At 39.8% G+C, this 17,931-nt stretch overlaps 2 protein-coding genes across 3 annotated transcripts; one reads left to right on the plus strand and one right to left on the minus strand.

Annotated features, from left to right (window-relative positions):
• Positions 1–7,904: 7,904 nt before the first annotated feature.
• Positions 7,905–10,996, plus strand: LOC133794947 (lactoylglutathione lyase GLX1). The gene is made up of 9 exons (XM_062232387.1): positions 7,905–8,076; positions 8,348–8,494; positions 8,583–8,707; positions 9,277–9,341; positions 9,428–9,640; positions 9,900–9,947; positions 10,052–10,159; positions 10,255–10,407; positions 10,757–10,996. Exons 1-9 carry the CDS (start codon positions 8,015–8,017, stop codon positions 10,799–10,801), a joined length of 966 nt encoding a protein of 321 aa, XP_062088371.1. The 5' UTR covers positions 7,905–8,014; the 3' UTR covers positions 10,802–10,996.
• A 1,394-nt stretch (positions 10,997–12,390) lies between these two features.
• Positions 12,391–17,485, minus strand: LOC133794951 (arogenate dehydratase/prephenate dehydratase 1, chloroplastic). Of its 2 annotated transcripts, XM_062232390.1 has the most exons (11): positions 16,618–17,482; positions 15,606–15,673; positions 15,433–15,525; positions 15,143–15,343; positions 14,610–14,690; positions 14,434–14,529; positions 13,844–13,921; positions 13,664–13,753; positions 13,490–13,557; positions 13,004–13,085; positions 12,391–12,841 (listed from the first exon to the last, which is right to left on the minus strand). In XM_062232390.1, the coding sequence occupies exons 1-11, from the start codon at positions 16,907–16,909 to the stop codon at positions 12,785–12,787; spliced, it is 1,206 nt and encodes a 401-aa protein (XP_062088374.1). In that variant the 5' UTR covers positions 16,910–17,482; the 3' UTR covers positions 12,391–12,784. The 2 variants fall into 2 exon arrangements, with proteins under 2 accessions (XP_062088374.1, XP_062088375.1); XM_062232391.1 differs by lacking the exons at positions 12,391–12,841; positions 13,004–13,085 and adding an exon at positions 13,101–13,196 and having other exon boundaries at positions 16,618–17,485.
• Positions 17,486–17,931: the final 446 nt, after the last annotated feature.

The raw sequence follows: 17,931 nt of genomic DNA on the forward strand, positions 1-17,931 counted from the left end.
CGGGACGCTTGCTGAAGTGGGCGGTCGAACTCAGTCAGTTCGAGATTTTCTATACTCCCCGAACTACCATAAAAATTCAAGCCTTGGCCGACTTCGTGGCAGAATGCGCGGGATTCCATGAGATCCCATCAGAAGACTCACCTCAGGTCGCCTCCTCAAGTTCATCGTGGAAGATCTTCGTTGATGGCTCATCTAACGAGAACGGCTCCGGGGCCGGAATCATTCTGATATCCCTAGAGGGGCATAGATTCCACTCGGCACTGAGGTTCGGGTTCAAGGCGTCTAACAACGAGGCAGAGTACGAAGCCTTGTTAGCTGGACTTAGGATAGCTAGTGAGCTAAAGGCAAGCTCTGTCCAATGCTTCAGCGACTCCCAGCTCGTGGTGAATCAGGTTCTAGGCGAGTATCAGGCGCGGGGTCCCAAGATGGCCTCCTATTTGGCTAAGGTAAAATCTGAACTGTCTACGTTTGGGCAAGGGTCGATCGAATAGATACCTCGGGAGCAGAACGCCAACGCAGATGCTCTCGCCAAGCTCGCCACCTCGGGAGAGACAGAAACCCTGGGGTTGGTGCCAGTTGAGTTCTTGGAGAATCCCAGCATAGACGGAGATCGAGCAGATATTGAAATGATTGACATCAGGCCGACCTGGATGACTCCCATTGTTGAGTACCTCGTCGAGGGCAAGTTACCCGAAGGGCGCAACGACGCACGACGAGTCCTTTATCAAGCTCCGAGGTATACGCTAGTCGAGGGGGTGTTGTACCGACGTGGGCATTCCTTACCTCTCCTCCGGTGCGTTCTTCCAAGTGAAGCGAAGGCCATCCTGCAAGAAGTTCATGATGGGTTCTGGGGAGATCACGCTGGGGGGCAAAGCCTGGCCTTGAAGATCCTTCGGCAGGGTTATTACTGGCCGACTCTGTCCAAAGACTCGATCTCATATGTAAAAAAGTGCGACAAGTGTCAGCGGTACGCCACGGTTGCGCGAGCTCCTCCGACCGAGCTAAAAATGATTTCGTCTCCCTGGCCCTTCGCCATTTGGGGGATAGATCTAATAGGCGCCCTGCCCACCGGAAAGGGCGGGGTCCGTTACGCCGTGGTAGCCATTGACTACTTCACCAAGTGGGCCGAAGCAGAGCCGTTGGCGACAATAACATCGAAAAAGGTGTTAGACTTCGTGGTTAAAAGCATCATATGTCGATTTGGCCTACCCAAAAAGATCGTCTCCGACAATGGCACTCAATTTGACAGCGATCTGTTCACCGAATTTTGCGAAAGGCACGGAATTGTGAAAAGTTTCTCGTCCGTGGCCTATCCCCAGGCGAACGGCCAGGTCGAGGCTGTCAATAAAACTCTGAAGGCAAGCCTCAAGAAGAGGCTAGATGAGGCAAAGGGGATCTGGCCAGAACAGCTCCCCCAAGTTCTGTGGGCCTATAGGACCTCACATCGGACTCCCACGGGTCACACTCCTTTCTCCCTAACCTTTGGAAGTGAAGCAGTCCTCCCCGTGGAGGTGAAGGTCCTGTCACACAGGGTCTGGTCCTACGACCAAGACGGGAACCCCGAGCTCCTATGCCACTCCTTAGACTTAGTGGATGAAAGGCGAGAGGATTCACAACTCCAGCTCGCCCATTATCAACAGAAAATCACTCGCTACTTCAACACTAAGGTCAAAATACGTGCCTTTAGCGTCGGTGATTTGGTCTTGAGGAGAGTTTTCCTGGCCGGGAAAGATCCCAAAGATGGGGTTTTGGGACCAAGCTGGGAAGGACCATACCAGGTCATCGAAGTCATCAAAGAGGGAACTTATAAGTTAGCTCGACTTGGTGGAGGGGCGGTCCCGCAGACTTGGAATGCTATCCACCTAAAGAAATATTATCAATGAGCCATTTGTAAGGCCTAGAAGGTCACCTTCCATGTATAAATAAAAATCAAATGTTTCTCGTTATTTGCAAGTGTAATTTTAAAGTAACAACAAAAGACCCTTTCCCAGTTACTTGGGGGGCATATGGTACCTGGATATAACCAGGTCTCCTTAACGACTTAGGTGTTAATTTTTATCTACGGATAAGAGTTATCACAAACTAAGTCCTATCCTGGTCTTAACCAGGTCACAAAACTTAGAAGTTAACTAAAATTTGTTAACCGTGGTTCTTCTTTAAAGAGCCCGGGATACGGATAAAAGTTGACGCGAACTAAGTTTTTCAAAATAAGTTCCTGGTCTTAACCAGGTCACAAAACTTAGAAGTTAACTAAAATTTGTTGACCGTGGTTCTTCTTTAAAGAGCCCGGGATACGGATAAAAGTTGACGCGAACTAAGTTTTTCAAAATAAGTTCCTGGTCTTAACCAGGTCACAAAACTTAGAAGTTAACTAAAATTTGTTGACCGTGGTTCTTCTTTAAAGAGCCCGGGATACGGATAAAAGTTGACGCGAACTAAGTTTTTCAAAATAAGTTCCTGGTCTTAACCAGGTCACAAAACTTAGAAGTTAACTAAAATTTGTTGACCGTGGTTCTTCTTTAAAGAGCCCGGGATACGGATAAAAGTTGACGCGAACTAAGTTTTTCAAAATAAGTTCCTGGTCTTAACCAGGTCACAAAACTTAGAAGTTAACTAAAATTTGTTGACCGTGGTTCTTCTTTAAAGAGCCCGGGATACGGATAAAAGTTGACGCAAACTAAGTTTTTCAAAATAAGTTCCTGGTCTTAACCAGGTCACAAAACTTAGAGGTTAACTAAAATTTGTTGACCGTGGTTCTTCTTTAAAGAGCCCGGGATACGGATAAAGTTAACTCGAACTAAGTTCATAAAAATATATATGTCAAACTGGCTGAGCAAATTGTCTCGAGGCGGAAACGCCTCACATAAAAAAGAGAATTACAATAGAAAGAGTTCAAAATACTTAAACAAGAAGTGTCCTAAGCCCCATCAGTTGGCCCTTTGGAGGTCGCGGTCTCATCCTGCTCCGCCGCGACAGAGGCCTCTCCAGTCTCCGATGGAGGAACCTCCTTATTTAGGCGGGCTTGAAGCTGCGGCAACAAGAATGCCCAGAGGTCCGGCGGCATGAAAGAAAAGTCCGCGTCCGGATTGTGGGACCAGCAGTGATAGAACAGGTCTTGTAAGGACTGCTCCGAGACGACCCGCTCGGCTTTCAGGGCGGCCTGGGAGGCCTGGGCTTCGGCCTTCGCCGCCTCAAGATCTGTCCGCGATGCGGCCAGGGAGTTTTTAAGCTCTTGGTTTTCGGAGCGGATCTTCTCTAGCTCGGCTTTAGAGGCCGCCAGCGCGTCTCTCGCCTCCTGAGACTCCTGGAGGGCGGTCTGGCGATCAGCTTCCAAACCCTCGAGCTGGGCCTTGGTCCTAACAATGCCTCTGTATGCGGCAGCAATGCCCTGCAAGAAAATAATGATAAATTAACAAACTGGAAGGAAAAAGGCGGCGTGTGAGTGTTAAAGCCTTAAAAGAAGGGGGCACTTTACCGTTAAGGTCATGTCCATTGCAGACTCTATAACTCGGACCGGGCTCGTTGTTTCGATGGCCCGGAGCTCCTTCTCCCTGATATTATAGAAATGGCTGACGGCGTAGCTAGCCGACTCATACACCGAACCCCGAAATGCTTCGGGCATCTTCTCCAGAGCCCGGGGTTCGACCGGGATACGCACATCCGGGGTTGCCGCGGCCAGATTCCCGACCTCTATTACCTCGTCCTGGGCGGCTAGTGGAGATCGTTGGGGTGGCGGGTGCATGAGCCCTGTCCTGGCAACAGGGAGGTTCGCCCCCGCGACCTGGGATGGCGGGGCTTTCTCCTTCTCCTTAGCCGGGGATTTGGTGGAGGCCCCAGCCGAGCTCTTGGACTCGCGAAGCCTCTTTAACCTCGGCCCTGCTGGGGGATTCCCACCGAACACAACGCCCCGCAGACTATTCCCGGGCTGAGACATCTCTTCTGCTAAGAACAAAAAACATGGTCATTACAAGGTAGCAATCATGCAGAAATAAAGACAAAAGGTTCAAAGGCAATAAGAAAGCAAATACTAAGGGAGCCCTACCCCCCGAGCTGGAAGAGCCTAGGACGATTATCTCGCGAACTGGCGAAGGTTCTAGGTCCGGTTCTGACTCGGGGCTGGACTCTTCTACATACTGCCTAATCCCCGGAGCATAGATGCCCCCCTGGAGCGCAGGCCACGTGCGTAAGTTGGTCCCGTACTCCTCAAAGAGGACCGACCTAAAGGCTAGGGTATTATCTACTACTACGGTACCCTTAGGCCGACTCTCTTGGTTGTCCAGCACGAGCTGGTCAACGCAATGGAGCAAGAGCGTGTCCAGGTCCGGATTCCTTGAGTGACGATGGACGAGCTGCCTAGGGTTGAACCTAACCAGCCGGGGGTCTGCAGTGGCCCTATCTACGTTCTTAAATAAGTAAGAGTTACCTTGACCGGAAGGACCCGCGGCTGCTCCGGATTGGGCCCTCTCCTCGCTCATCCCATGGGCGACCTCCAAGGTCCTCTTCCTGTTCATCACCATAGGAACTTCCTCACCTTCTTCCTCGCCTTCGTCGTCAGCGACCTCCTCCGCGACGATCGGTCTGTTGTCGCGAGCTGGGGGAGGCCCCCGGGGCCTTTTCAAATTCAAAGTCTGATTTGGGAAAATCAGCTTGCAGAATACCATCGTCTCGTCCGTTACGAGCGCGCGGTAGTCTTTCTCACTGGGGGGCAAGTTCGCCAGTGTATCGTATTGACCCCCGAGGGTCACAGACTTTTCGGTCCTCGCGTAGATGGCTGCAAGGTTGGTTGAAGTCAGAAGTGGAATAAGGGAAGAGCTAAAATAAGATAACCTTTAAAAGGCGAGCTAAATCAAGGATCACTTACGAGGACGGTTGAAATAGTGATGGTCGCAGTTTCGGAACCCAGTTGACATGAAAAACTGGTCTTTGAAGTCGTTTGGATGGCTCGGCAGCTCGATCACTGCTGCTGTGTTAGGGAAGCGGGTTAAGTAATAGAACCCGTCGCCTCGCCCCCGCTGGTCCGGGCTGGCTTTGAGGCAAAAGAAATATAGAATATCAGCAGGAGTGGGGACCTCCCACTCATGCTTTTGGAACAAATACCTCAATCCCGCCAGCAGACGATATGAGTTGGGGGGGAGCTGAAATGGGGCCAACCCCACATAGTTCAGAAAATCAGCAAAATACTGATCCAGGGGGAGGAAGGCCCCTGCCTTGAAGTGTTCACCGCTCCAGGCCGCGAACGACTCGTCGAGCGGCGTGCAGCTCCGCTCCCCATCCGCAGCAGGTCGGGCGATCACGGAGGTCATCCCCAGAGGAATGTTGTGGTTGAGGAAGATTTTGGTGATCTTTGCCTGGTCGGTTATCTTCGAGACGATTCTCTCCGCCTCGAAAAACGCGTCAGGGGCCACCTCGGCTTGCTTCTCCACTGCCGGCCCAAAGTGAGGAATTGGCGAGCTGGTCACCACCGCCTTTCCTTTATCCTGCTGGGAGGACGAACTTCCCACATTCTTCTGTGGCAGATTTCTCTTTGGAGCCATCTGGTCGCCTATCGAACAAAAGAAAACACTTTAGAAAAGGCGACCCAAGCAGGAGAGTGAAACAAATATTAAGTACACGAGCTGGGGTAAGCCCAGCCCGTGGAGAGTGGTGCCACGCGTTCCAAGGAACACGCGCCTATGCCCTCAACAGATCCCAGATTACTCGGAATTCGTGTGTCAGAGGACTCAGAGTAAAAAATTGCCTTGGGGGGAAAGTTTCAACAGGCAAGGCGTGGCAAAACCGCTTTTAAGGCGTATTCCCTAAGCTACCTGGTTTTTGCACCCAAAATTCCTAAGGATCCTACCCAGAAATTGTTCCTAAGAGAGAACCATGGAACCCATATTCTAAGACGATGTCCCATGGCAAGTGTGCCCTAATCTAAGAAGGGCTGTCACCCTCCATATCCGCGCGACCCAGAAAACCCCTGCATGTGGCTACAGTAAAAATTTTTACCTAAGCTACAGTGGCATGCTTTCAAAAATAAACAGGGACAGAAGACTTACAGTATATGGTTAGATGGTGAGCGAGGTTGCTGCGCGGGTAGGAGCTTCGTTGGCACAGTGGTCTCCAAGGCTTTGAAGGAACTCGTACGCTTAAGCTTCGTGAACGGAGAAGATGAGAGCAATGGAAATGAGGGTTTTGTTCTTCGGAAGGTCAAAGAGAAAAGAAGTAAATTTGAGAGGTTTTGAATGGTAAGGTGGCCCGTGCGTGGGATGACCACCCCCTTTTATACAAGGGAAGGATCACGTGTAAAAGGCTCTTGGGAGACCCTCCACTCGAAATGTGAAACGACGGCTGGACAGTAGGCTAGGCCATTTAATGCGGTTCTCGTAGAGTGTACCGTCGCCACCCACGGCGTTCCACGTATCAGACGCCTGCGAAAAGCGTGGAATACGAAGGGTTGTGGGGGAAGTCTAAAAGCCCCTACTATGGTCTCCCATATCTGACGTCATGGACCACGAGCAGGAGCTTGGGGGGCAGATGTACGCCCTGGTTTTCACGCGGGCTGTTTAGCAGGACGAGCCTCGGACTAAACATGATTTAGTCCGAGGCTCCCACAGGCCAGAGGCTCTATTTCCAAGACGGGCCCTTTCTAGCTCGAGGGGGTCCTGTTTCCAGCTCGCACTTGTTGCCCCAGGAGCTGGGAATAACATCCGACGGCCACGGACGGATAAGCTCGAGTTATGGACTGCTCCGGTAGCGAGCTTCTCAGGAAGCTCTGACCCTATGGGAAGTCAACACGCAAGATAAACGTGCATATTCCTGCCATCACGTGTCCGATATCCCCCTGACTTCTCGGACACGCAGCAGGAACATGCGTATTCAGACACCCACGGACGAGTTGGGCCGTGCGGCCCATTATCTCCTTCCATACTGATTAGACCACACTTGTGTGTCAGGTTTAGGAATTAATCATGAATATCACAGACTTGATATGACAAATGGTAAGGTCACGGGATGACCTCCCTACCAACTTCCAGGTGCCTTCTCCTATAAATATGGAGACCCTGGGAGTTGATAGGGGTTGGAAAAAATAGTCTTTGAAGAACTATATACTTTGTAAACCAATTACCCAGAGAATATCAATAATATTGACTAGTGGAGTAGAAGGATTTTAACCTTCGAACCACTTAAAAACGTGTCTTGAGTCACCTAGTTCTTTCCAAAAAGATTTCATATCTGTGACGGTTCTACTTTTAGTACTAATCTCTTTCTCTTCTTCTCTTAATTATCTGTTGCCGAATAACTGCGTCAACAGTACTAATGATATTTTATTGTACTTTGTTTTACATATTTTATGTATAATATATATTATTTATTTGTTTAATTTATATATAAGATAAAAGAAACATTTAAAAATAATAATAATAATTTGATTAAAAAAATCATATATAAGAGTAGAATAATAATATTTTAGTAAAAATAATATAAATTTCATCTAATTTAAATATAATAATACTTATTCAATTATTTCATTCTATTCTAAAGTCTCTACCACACAAAAAAAAAAAACAAAAAAATTCTATTTCATTTTATTTCTATCACCATTATGATTTCATTTTTCTTTTGCAATCAAACACCTGACTGTTCCCCTTTGAAAAAAAAAGTGACGGTCGACGGAGACAACACGTGCATGCGCATCTGTCCTAATATTCCGTTCTCAAAATCCACTTATCAATTTCCAACCACAATTTCTTTCCCATTCCAATTTTCACTATTCCTTTTTTTTTTTGTTTTTTCTCCTTCACACGGAACACGTGTTCCTTTCTAATCTATCTATATTTCTGTAAGCAGCGATTCAAAAGTTTATCCGTTACGTAAATTACCAATTTTAATTAAATTGAGGACCAAAATGCAACATTTTCACCTGCTCCTTTTTCTGCATAGTAACCATAAACAAGATTAGGAACAACCAAACAAGACTGTCACTGTCGGTTTAGCAAATATCATTGCAGGTGCGGTTGGGTCTATTATATAAATGCTACGATGGCTTCTGCTTCTAGGGCATTCCATATTCCACTCCCTCACTCTCTCTGTCTGGTAAGCTTTCTCTCCAATTTTTGGTTTTATAGTTTTGAATTTTTGTTGATCGGGTAATGAGACTAAATTATCAACATATATGCTTGAACTCATACATTTTCATGTCAGGATCAATTTTAATGAAATAACCTTGTATTCTCAATTAGATTTGGGAATTTTAATTTGGCGATCTCATGACTCAATTTTCTGGTGAAATTCCAGAAACTAGATTGCATTTGACTTAATTATATTTATTATAGATATTGAAATATAATATATATATATTTTACAGCCAAATATTACTACATTTGTTGGATATGGCGGAGGCTTCTGCAGCAGCTGTTGCTCCCAGCGCTGAGTTGTTGGAATGGCCTAAGAAGGATAAGCGCCGAATGCTTCATGTTGTTTATCGTGTGGGTGATCTTGAGCGCACCATCAAGTAAGCTCTTATCAAAGTTTAAATTTATGTATTTATATGAAAGTGATTTCAGTTTTTGTTCTTATTTTAATCTTCTATTTATTTTCAGGTTTTACACTGATGTTTTTGGAATGAAACTGTTGAGGCAAAGAGATATTCCAGAGGAGAAATACTCGAATGCCTTTCTCGGCTTTGGCCCGGAAGAATCTAACTTTGTTGTGGAATTAACTTACAGTAATGCCTTTTTTTTTTCAATTAAAAATTATTGATGAAATGTTTGTTTATGTTTTATAGTTCTGTTTTCAGTCCTACTTCAAATTATCTTAAGAAAAAGAAAAACTAAAACTGTCGCATCTATGCTCTTACTTTAGAAATTATTAGGGACCTGGTTATTTTCTTGGTTTGTATTTTTCAGTTTGCAGTGGTGTTTGTGGTTTTCTTTGAATTTTTTAAAATGGGAGTCTTGCTTTTTTTTCGATTTCACTGATAGAACGCGGAAAACAGCGACAAAGATGTAGTAATTGGTTTTTGGAACTTGCATCCAACCTCTATATCCAGTCGCAGGTGAAACGATCTTGTTTTTCCTTTGAGAGATAAAAAAATAAAGGTGTTAGCAATGATATTTTCAAAATTTGTGAGATTCTTATAGAAGGAAATTCCCTAGCAAGGTATTGAAGGAAGATTTTGCAGGGTTTCTTTTGGCAAATGGCAAAGTAGATGTGATATCTTTTCATAGAGGAGTAAATGTTGACCTATTTCATTGATATATTTTTCAAAGGGTTGTCTTCTTGTTTTGATCACAGATTATGGGGTGTCTTCATATGATATTGGAACTGGATTTGGACATTTTGCTATAGCAACTCCAGATGTAAGTCTTATTATACATGTTACAAAGTTCTCATATTTGGGTTTTTCATGGTGATGGAATGAATTATAATCTCCATGGACCACCAGGTTTACAAACTGGCTGAACATGTTAAGGCGAAGGGTGGCATTGTCACCAGGGAGCCAGGCCCTGTTAAAGGTGGAAAGTCTGTCATTGCATTTGTGAAGGATCCTGATGGTTATATTTTTGAGCTTATTCAACGGGAGTCAACTCCTGAGCCATTTTGTCAAGTTATGCTTCGTGTTGGGGACTTGGAGCGTGCTGTCAAGTTTTATGAAAAGGTGATATGGTTTTAATATATTTATCCACCCGCTCCCTCAAATCATTGCATAGTTTGTTAATTGAATTATTTACCAATTTCGCACTCCTATTATGTTACCAAACTATGTTAATTTTTTACTGTCGGATTGTGAAGATAAACCATTCTATTAATAGTTTTCATGAGTCATTGCAACATGATTATGGGGATCTATACTCTTATTTCATTCGTAATATGATTAGAACTTTACCAACTGTCTTCTTGCTTTTCATCTTATGCAGGCTTTGGGTATGCGTGTTGTAAAGAGGGTTGATAGGCCCGAGTACAAGGTCCGTGACATTATAATTATTAGAATAGTGATGGATAGGATCTATGTTATCCTTAAGCTATGTTGCTTGAAACTTATGGATCCTCTGTTTCATGTGCTTTGCAGTACTCCATTGCCATGATGGGGTATGCAGAAGAGGAGAAGACAACTGTTCTGGAGTTGACTTATAATTACGGTGTCACTGAATACACCAAGGGAAATGCATATGCACAGGTTATTAAATATCTGTTTTGCATCTTCTATGTTTTGCCCTCAACTTAGAAAACATTGTCTTCATCCTGAATCTGTTTTTGTTTGAATCGTACCAGATTGCTATTGGTACAGACGATGTATACAAGAGTGCTGAGGTTGTGAACTCGGTTATACAAGAGCTCGGAGGGAAGATTACTCGACAACCAGGACCAATTCCTGGGCTTAACACCAAGATTACCTCTTTTCTGGACCCAGATGGCTGGAAGACTGTGAGTTTGCACTAATTTATATAGCCTTGTATATTACATTCTAGATAAGTTAAGCTTGAGACAAGCTATTTTAATACTCAAATTAAGTAAGATAACTAAACCAAATAATGTAACAACTATGGTGCCAATGTAGAAATTCTTAAAGTAAATGTTTAGCTGAAATTCTTCTGCATTAGCTATTACAAAACAATTGGTGGAATTCGATGCAAGGATAGATGTGGTTTGATATATTTCTAATTATGTGGGGCGAAATGACTCAAGCTCTCGGACTCATTTCATATATAAATAATGCTTTCGATTGTTGTTATTGTTAAGCCTGTCTCATGTTCATTTTGTTCGGTATTTGTAGGTTTTGGTCGACAATGTAGATTTTCTCAAGGAACTCAATGCGTAGCTGCTTCGCTCGGTTGAATGAGACATCTTCACCTTTGAATAAGCGAGTGCATGAGGGAAAGCAACCAGTGACGACTGTTTAATAGGTTGCCTCTATGTTACTCTGTCTCATTTCAGGATGTGTATCAACTAAAATGTCATGGTTCGAATGTAAGGATTTGATGTTTGAGTGTAATTCATGTAGTTGCGTTGCCTATGCTTGAGTTGAGATATTTTGGTTATATAAACATTTACATATCTATATGCTAGGTAAAATCAAAGCACGACTGTTGATTAGTTTTATTTAGAAAATATATTAATTTATTTTTATTGTTTTTAATTATCATTTAAATTTTAAATAAATAAATAATTTTATATACTATAAAAGAATAACACAAATATATTAAATAAAATTAAGCTAAAATATTGTAAGTTTTTTTTAAAAAATAATATAATTATTTTTAAATAGTTAAACTAAGAATTTGTTAGATAAACACTTTTTACATATAAAATATAGAATGGATTTAAAGTAGATTATTTATTAATTTGAAAATTTAGTGTTCATAATAATTTAAATTTTAGTATTTTTTTTATAGGGTTTAGTATTTTTATAAATTTTAGTATTTTTTATAGGGTTGAGGATTCTTTTTTTTTATATATATATATATAAGTTTAAGTAGTTTTTTCTTTTTTGCCTGTTTTTGTCCAATTACTTGTTTAGATCTAGTGTTTTGATAAATGATTTTTTTGAACCTGTGTTTTACAAAATGTTTTAAATAGAATCCTAAATTTGATTTTGGTCAAAGTTTTATAAGCTAAAATTATAAATAATTTATTAAACTAATAATTTAAAATAAAAATAAAATCATTTTGTCTAATCGTTGAGTTGTTGTATTCAATTTTTTTTTTCATCAAAATTAAATTTAGAAGTCTATTTGAATCATTTTATAAAACATAGGGTCAAACACACGTAATGCGATCAAACACAATGTCCAAAAATGTATATATCATTTTTTATATTTTGATTTATATTTTATATATTGTGACTTTAGTTTTAAAATTAAATACTTTTTTTCTAATTTTATTTTAGAAAAAATATTAAATATAATAAAATATTAAGAAATTATAAATTAAACTATGAGTTTAAAAAGTTTATTTGATCAAATTTAATTATTTAAATTTAAAAAATAAAGTAAACAGAAAGTTAAATATAAATATATATTATTGACTAGAAAAATTAAAATAAGTAATTTCTCATTAAAAAGATTAAATGACAAAATGATAAATATGTATATTTATGTTTTAGGTTACTATTAAATATATATTTTGATACAAAAATATATTAAATGACAAAATAAATAATTAATAAAAGAAAGAATAGAATAAATTTAAATATATTTTTTTTTTTGTTATAGTTTTGAAGACATAATTAATAGAGTAATTTAAATAATTTAATATAATATTTTAAAACATGTAATAAGAAATTATTATGATTTATTTATTACTTTTTATTTTTAAAACTAATAGTGTTAGAAAATAATAAAAAATGTTAAATCTAACCTAAACCAAAAATTTATACCCACATTTATAACATATAAAGAAAGAAAGATATTCATGCAAGGAAATTAAATTCAATAATTGCCACCAGCAATGTTAAATAATGGTAGAAGAACCAGAAAATGAGTTATGAACTATCTCATATGATGTGCTGATTACACAAATCCATGAAAGTAAAGCTGGCGCCTCTCCAATTTTATGGCGTAGCGTCCCGAAAACCTCCATTAGATTTCAACCAACAAAAAGAATGATATACATTAAAAATCAATAAAATAAGAAACCTTACAAAATGAATTGAACTTTTCCTCCTAACTTGGAAAATTCAGTGCTCCAAGGTTATTATCTTCCAGCTCTCATTATATCATCACATGTATTTACAAACCTAGAAGGTCCAACCATGTCTTTCTCATCCCCAACAGCTGTGACAACCCAAAAACATTTTCCCTCTTTATGGAGATGTGTCCATTGGATAGGAACCTAGGACACGAAGAAATCTTGCGAATTCCTGCATAACAAGTAGGCAACTTTTTCATGATTGTGCTGAGATTATTTAACTTGTAGAAAAATTCATGAATAAGCACCAAACTATAGTACCTATGTTCCATGGAAGTTAAATATATATCTTCAAATGAGATATTTCCAAAGGAATTAAAGAACACTGACTGACCTGCAAATGTCCCAAAGCATATTGAGCTCGGGGCTCAGCCATAGAAGCTTCGAAGTCTATGTAAAAGAGGTAGTCGAAGTATCTGTGACAGTAAATGGTTCAATTTGTGAAAAATGGAAAATCCATAGCATGTTTATTGGGGCAAATTCTCCAAGATTTAGTACGTCTGCCTGACTATGTAAAACAGCAGGTTCTATTGTTCTCCATCCGGGGAAATGTGGACTTGATTAGTACTAAAACAACGAAAGATGGTACAAGCAATTTATTTCTAAAAAACATGATTATTCATGTTTTAATTTAAATCAGCCAAATGTACAATGATCTTATTTATCCTAAAAGCTTCACAAGTTTTCCCCCATATAGTAGCTTTACTATTCAATTTTCTTCTTTTAATCTAATTGCAAACTTCATTTAAAACGAAAAATACATCATAGAAAGGCAGTCAGTAATGTGGAAAAAAGAAAGGGCAATATGAAACATCCTTACTTGGCACTCCCTTCATTAGAATCATCGACAACTCTTAAAGGACGCTGTTTCTGCGGGCGACTCTCTATCTGAAAATGTAAAAAAGTGAGAAGATAAAAATCAAAACCGATTATACACTGGCTGAACTCCTGATAAGTAAATCTATAAACAAATCAAATTCTTCCATGAATGTACCTTCGTCAAGTTAATGTCCCTCAAAGCAAACACTGCCAAGGCTTTAAATAGTACCCCGGGACCTTCCTCTAAAGTGAAAACAACACTTGTCTGAAAATAGCATAGTGTTAATCTTCATGACATATAAGAGATACAATCATGGGCCACAAACAGCAAATGAAGAAAATATGGGAAAAGAACCTTATATGGTCTGTCAGTTCCTGGAATTATGGGTTCTCTTGCAAGAATTAGAAAACGAGTAATGTTATCGTCATCATCCTGGACAATGCAATGGAGAAACAAATCAACTCAAGCTGCATTACATATATTGTTATACACATATCTGGTTATCATAGGTCGGGGAAAAAGCAAAAAAAATAAATACATTTTGAATCCATAGTAGAAACTGGAAGTGGAAAAAAAGTCTTTTAACATTGTTGTATTTATAAATTCTCATGGAAAAACTTGTGAAATTGGAATGTAAAACGGGTTAAGTTTGCAGTGTTCCATGCATATCAATTGGGTGAGTGTAATAGCCAACTTCCAGCACCCCCAAAAAACAAAAATTATGTAGCATGCTACACATGCTGACCACAGTGGTTATATTTGTCATTTTTATGCGTGTACTTGTTCATGCTCTACAAGTGAGTTCTCAATCGGGCCAAAAACTATGCAGAAATACAGATTGTTATTATTTATAATGATGTCAGTACAATAAAGTTTCGAACTATCTTCATACCCTTAGTAATTATCTCGGCGATCAAGAAGGAAATATAAAGAGAAGGCCTTACCTGTATTTTGTCTGCAAGAATGTCAAGCCCATATATCTTTGCAGCTTGAGCACTTGCAATAGCACCAGTATCTCTAACGCCAATTGAAGCCACCATCTGCATAAAAGTTGAATTCTTTAGACTCTAATTGTATTTGTAGTTACAGCATATATTGACAGAAAAACTTGCATGCTAACCTGTGCAGCACCAGCAGTGTCATCAGCACTGATTCTCATAATGCCTAAATTACTTAGCATCATCTCACATTGAGCAAGAGCCTGCAAATAAGAACTTTAGAAACAAACCTTCAAAGGAATCAGAAAAAATAGTGCGTATATAGGTAGGTGCAGTAATATATTATTTATATTTATATAAATTTCCATGTATACATTTACAGTTTGTATAAATGCAGGGGAAAAAACCCACACATTTTTGCACCGGTCAATCCTAAAGTCACGTAAGTTGTACTCTAACTAAAATTATTATACCAAAACTTTCAATTTTCGCCATCTTTTAATTTCCACTCATAATCCACTTCTACTTTTAGTGGATAAGTTTCAAACTTAAGCAACAATCTGATAGAGATATAAACCACCAGAACCAAGTGTTGTAGATGCTGTGAGCCTGTGATACTAATCATCGGGGCAATGGAATATGAGATAACCGACCACAGCAGATCTCTCTGTCACTTTTGCAAGGTCCAAGATAGCTTTTGAGATACAAAACCAACCTGAGGATGGCTAAAAACACGTTTTATGTCCTCTTTTTTTACGCCAGGTAGTCCCAGCAGACAGTGGTTCACTTGCAACTGCACCTCTCCGACTATATGCAGTCTATGTCGAAGGAGTAAATCGTAATTACGGTGAATGCTTCCACCAACAGAGTTCTCGATGGGAAGAACTGCCTTATCTACTAACCATAGTTCAACTGCCTGTGAAATCAGATTTTGAAACAATCAGGAAACATTAAAAAAAAATGAAGAGATTTAATGATTGACAATAATTAATAAACCCTTTAAACCTTGAAAGCAGCTTCAAACTGGTCACAAGGCACAGTTTCACACTTTGGGTATGCTTTTAACGCAGCAGCCTCACTATATGCTCCTGGTAGCCCCTAAACAGGTTCAACACAGCTACCATAAGAAAATAAAGAAACTACATACATCAAGAACAACAGATGATCAGACAATATACCTGGTAAGCTACTCGTACTTTTGAACCATCATTAGCAGCGGAAGAAAGATCACTTGCAGTCAATGGTTCTGAAATTGAGCAAGAAACAGTTTAGGGAGAATACTTATCATGAAGAAAGATAGAATACCAGTACAGGAAGAATACTTCTCTCTCGCTCTCTCTCTCCATACAAATATATATATTTTATGTGAATAATAACCAGAAAGGGAACTCAAAGGCAAGATAGTATGTGCTACATTCAACCTATCAAACTAGTCACATGAGTTGTTGGGTTCCAAGTTTAAGTGGTATGACACAGGGCTCAACCTTTTAAAGGATCCATGAATGAAAATACAACTTGTTAGTATTTCGAAATTAAGGATGACCCTTGAGTTTTAGAGACAATCATGGAGACAGTTATTAGTTTGTTAAATGACAATTTGGATTTGAAAATGGGGAACATGAGGCAGTCCTTGTTCTGTTTGTCACTTTACTTTCGTTTCTTTAAAAGTTGTTTTAAAACAATGTCAATCATTATAAATTGTTCACTGTGTGATACACTTTCATTCTAATCAAACCAGTTTAAGATTAAGACAAAACAAGACAAAAATATCTAATTGAATAGATGAATCAGGTGTTCTTTTGCTTTGTCTACGAGAATGTAACAAACCACCTATTGACGCCTCCTTTAACCTGTAATGTAAATTACCAATTACCAATCATCAATTATTGTTTTGCTTTCACTGTATCCAAACTTCTTAATCAAATCTTCAGTAATGCGTGTCCTAACATCAGTACACCCATAAGCTTTCTACAACAGCCAAAATTTAGTCCACATTCCTGACTAACTACGTGACTAGTCTGGATATCAATTTCACACAAACTTTCTTCAAAGATCAAAATTCAATCCCCCAAAAGGTTAAATAAATCACAATTGTGATACATAACAAACCACCTTATGTGAAAGTTATCATCCTCCAAAATGAAAACTGAACAAAATACTATTTTTTTGGGAGGTAGAGACTAAACTTACTGGGAAGAAGGTTCAAATCCTTGTGAAATCCCCTAGACTCATTGTCCCGAGTCTCTTCAGTATCGGCAGACGTATCAGCAACAGGCGCATATGGCTTCTCATCTTCAACAGAAGTGATGGCTTTCTGAGTTAAAGCGCTCAAGCAACAACATTCCCATTTGCGTAATCTCTCAAGATCATACCTCAAATTCAAAGCAAGTCCAAAACGATGACTAGACCCCAAATCCGACACACCCAGTTGAGAACAAGGAGCTTTAGCAGAAACCCAGATAGGTGCACCCATTAAAGCCATTAATGAAGCCCAAATCTCTTTGAACCCAGATTAGCAAACACCCTCAGGAGAATTCAGACTCATGCGAGAGATTGTGGTTTGTGTGGATGTTGTTGTTGAATTCTGGGGAAACCCAGTAGCACATTGTCAAGGCAGACGAGAATGGCGGTGGATTTTGGACCCCACAAAACGTTTATAATTGCAGACACAAAAAATTCTTGGCTATTCAAACGTGGAGAAAGAATCAACGAGTCTCACAGGTACTTCAATTGTTAGACGAAGATGACTTCTAAGAGGTAGGTGAGCAGAATGTTGGCTACACGTTTCCCTTTCCTCTCTCGGGTTTTAAGAGAGAGAATTGGAGAAGTGAAAGCTGTATTTATCTATAGCCGTCTAACTATCCATGTATATATATATATATATATATGTAGAGAACTGAATTGAATATAGAAAGATGAGTTTAAAGGCAACAAACTTTTTACATATTATGAATTATGACATATAATATTTCTTTTTTCCAACATTGTGTATCGAATAGACAAAGGTTCGAGCTTTGGAACTATGGAAGAGGGTAAGACTTTTGAGAAAAGTGGGAGCGAATAGACAAAGGTTCGAGCTTTGGAACTATGGAAGAGGGTAAGACTTTTGAGAAAGGTGGGAGCATTTTTGTGGGGTATAATGGCCATTTATAGCTTCATGTGTATTCATACACTTCATGTGTATTCACACACAGTATTTTCTCATTCTAGCATATAAATTTTAGGTAAGAATTGGAACTGGTAGATTCCAGTACAGCTTTTCTTTTTTTCACTTGTTTTGGTTTGACCCAGTCATTGAAGTAATCAACTCTCTCCAATGACATCAGCTACCGTTATTACTTTGAAGTTCTTTAAACCATTTTCGTACTCATTAAATTAAATTCAGGGTAAGAGAAAAAAGAGTTCAATTGTAACTAGTCATTTGAGTTAGAACTTTTTTCTGTTCTTAATCAATGTGAATGAGCAGAAAACAAAAGTACTATAAATCAGTTGTTAGTATTCCTT

This window comes from Humulus lupulus, chromosome 8 (genome assembly GCF_963169125.1).
Source record: "Humulus lupulus chromosome 8, drHumLupu1.1, whole genome shotgun sequence".
Classification (NCBI taxonomy): Eukaryota; Viridiplantae; Streptophyta; class Magnoliopsida; order Rosales; family Cannabaceae; genus Humulus; species Humulus lupulus.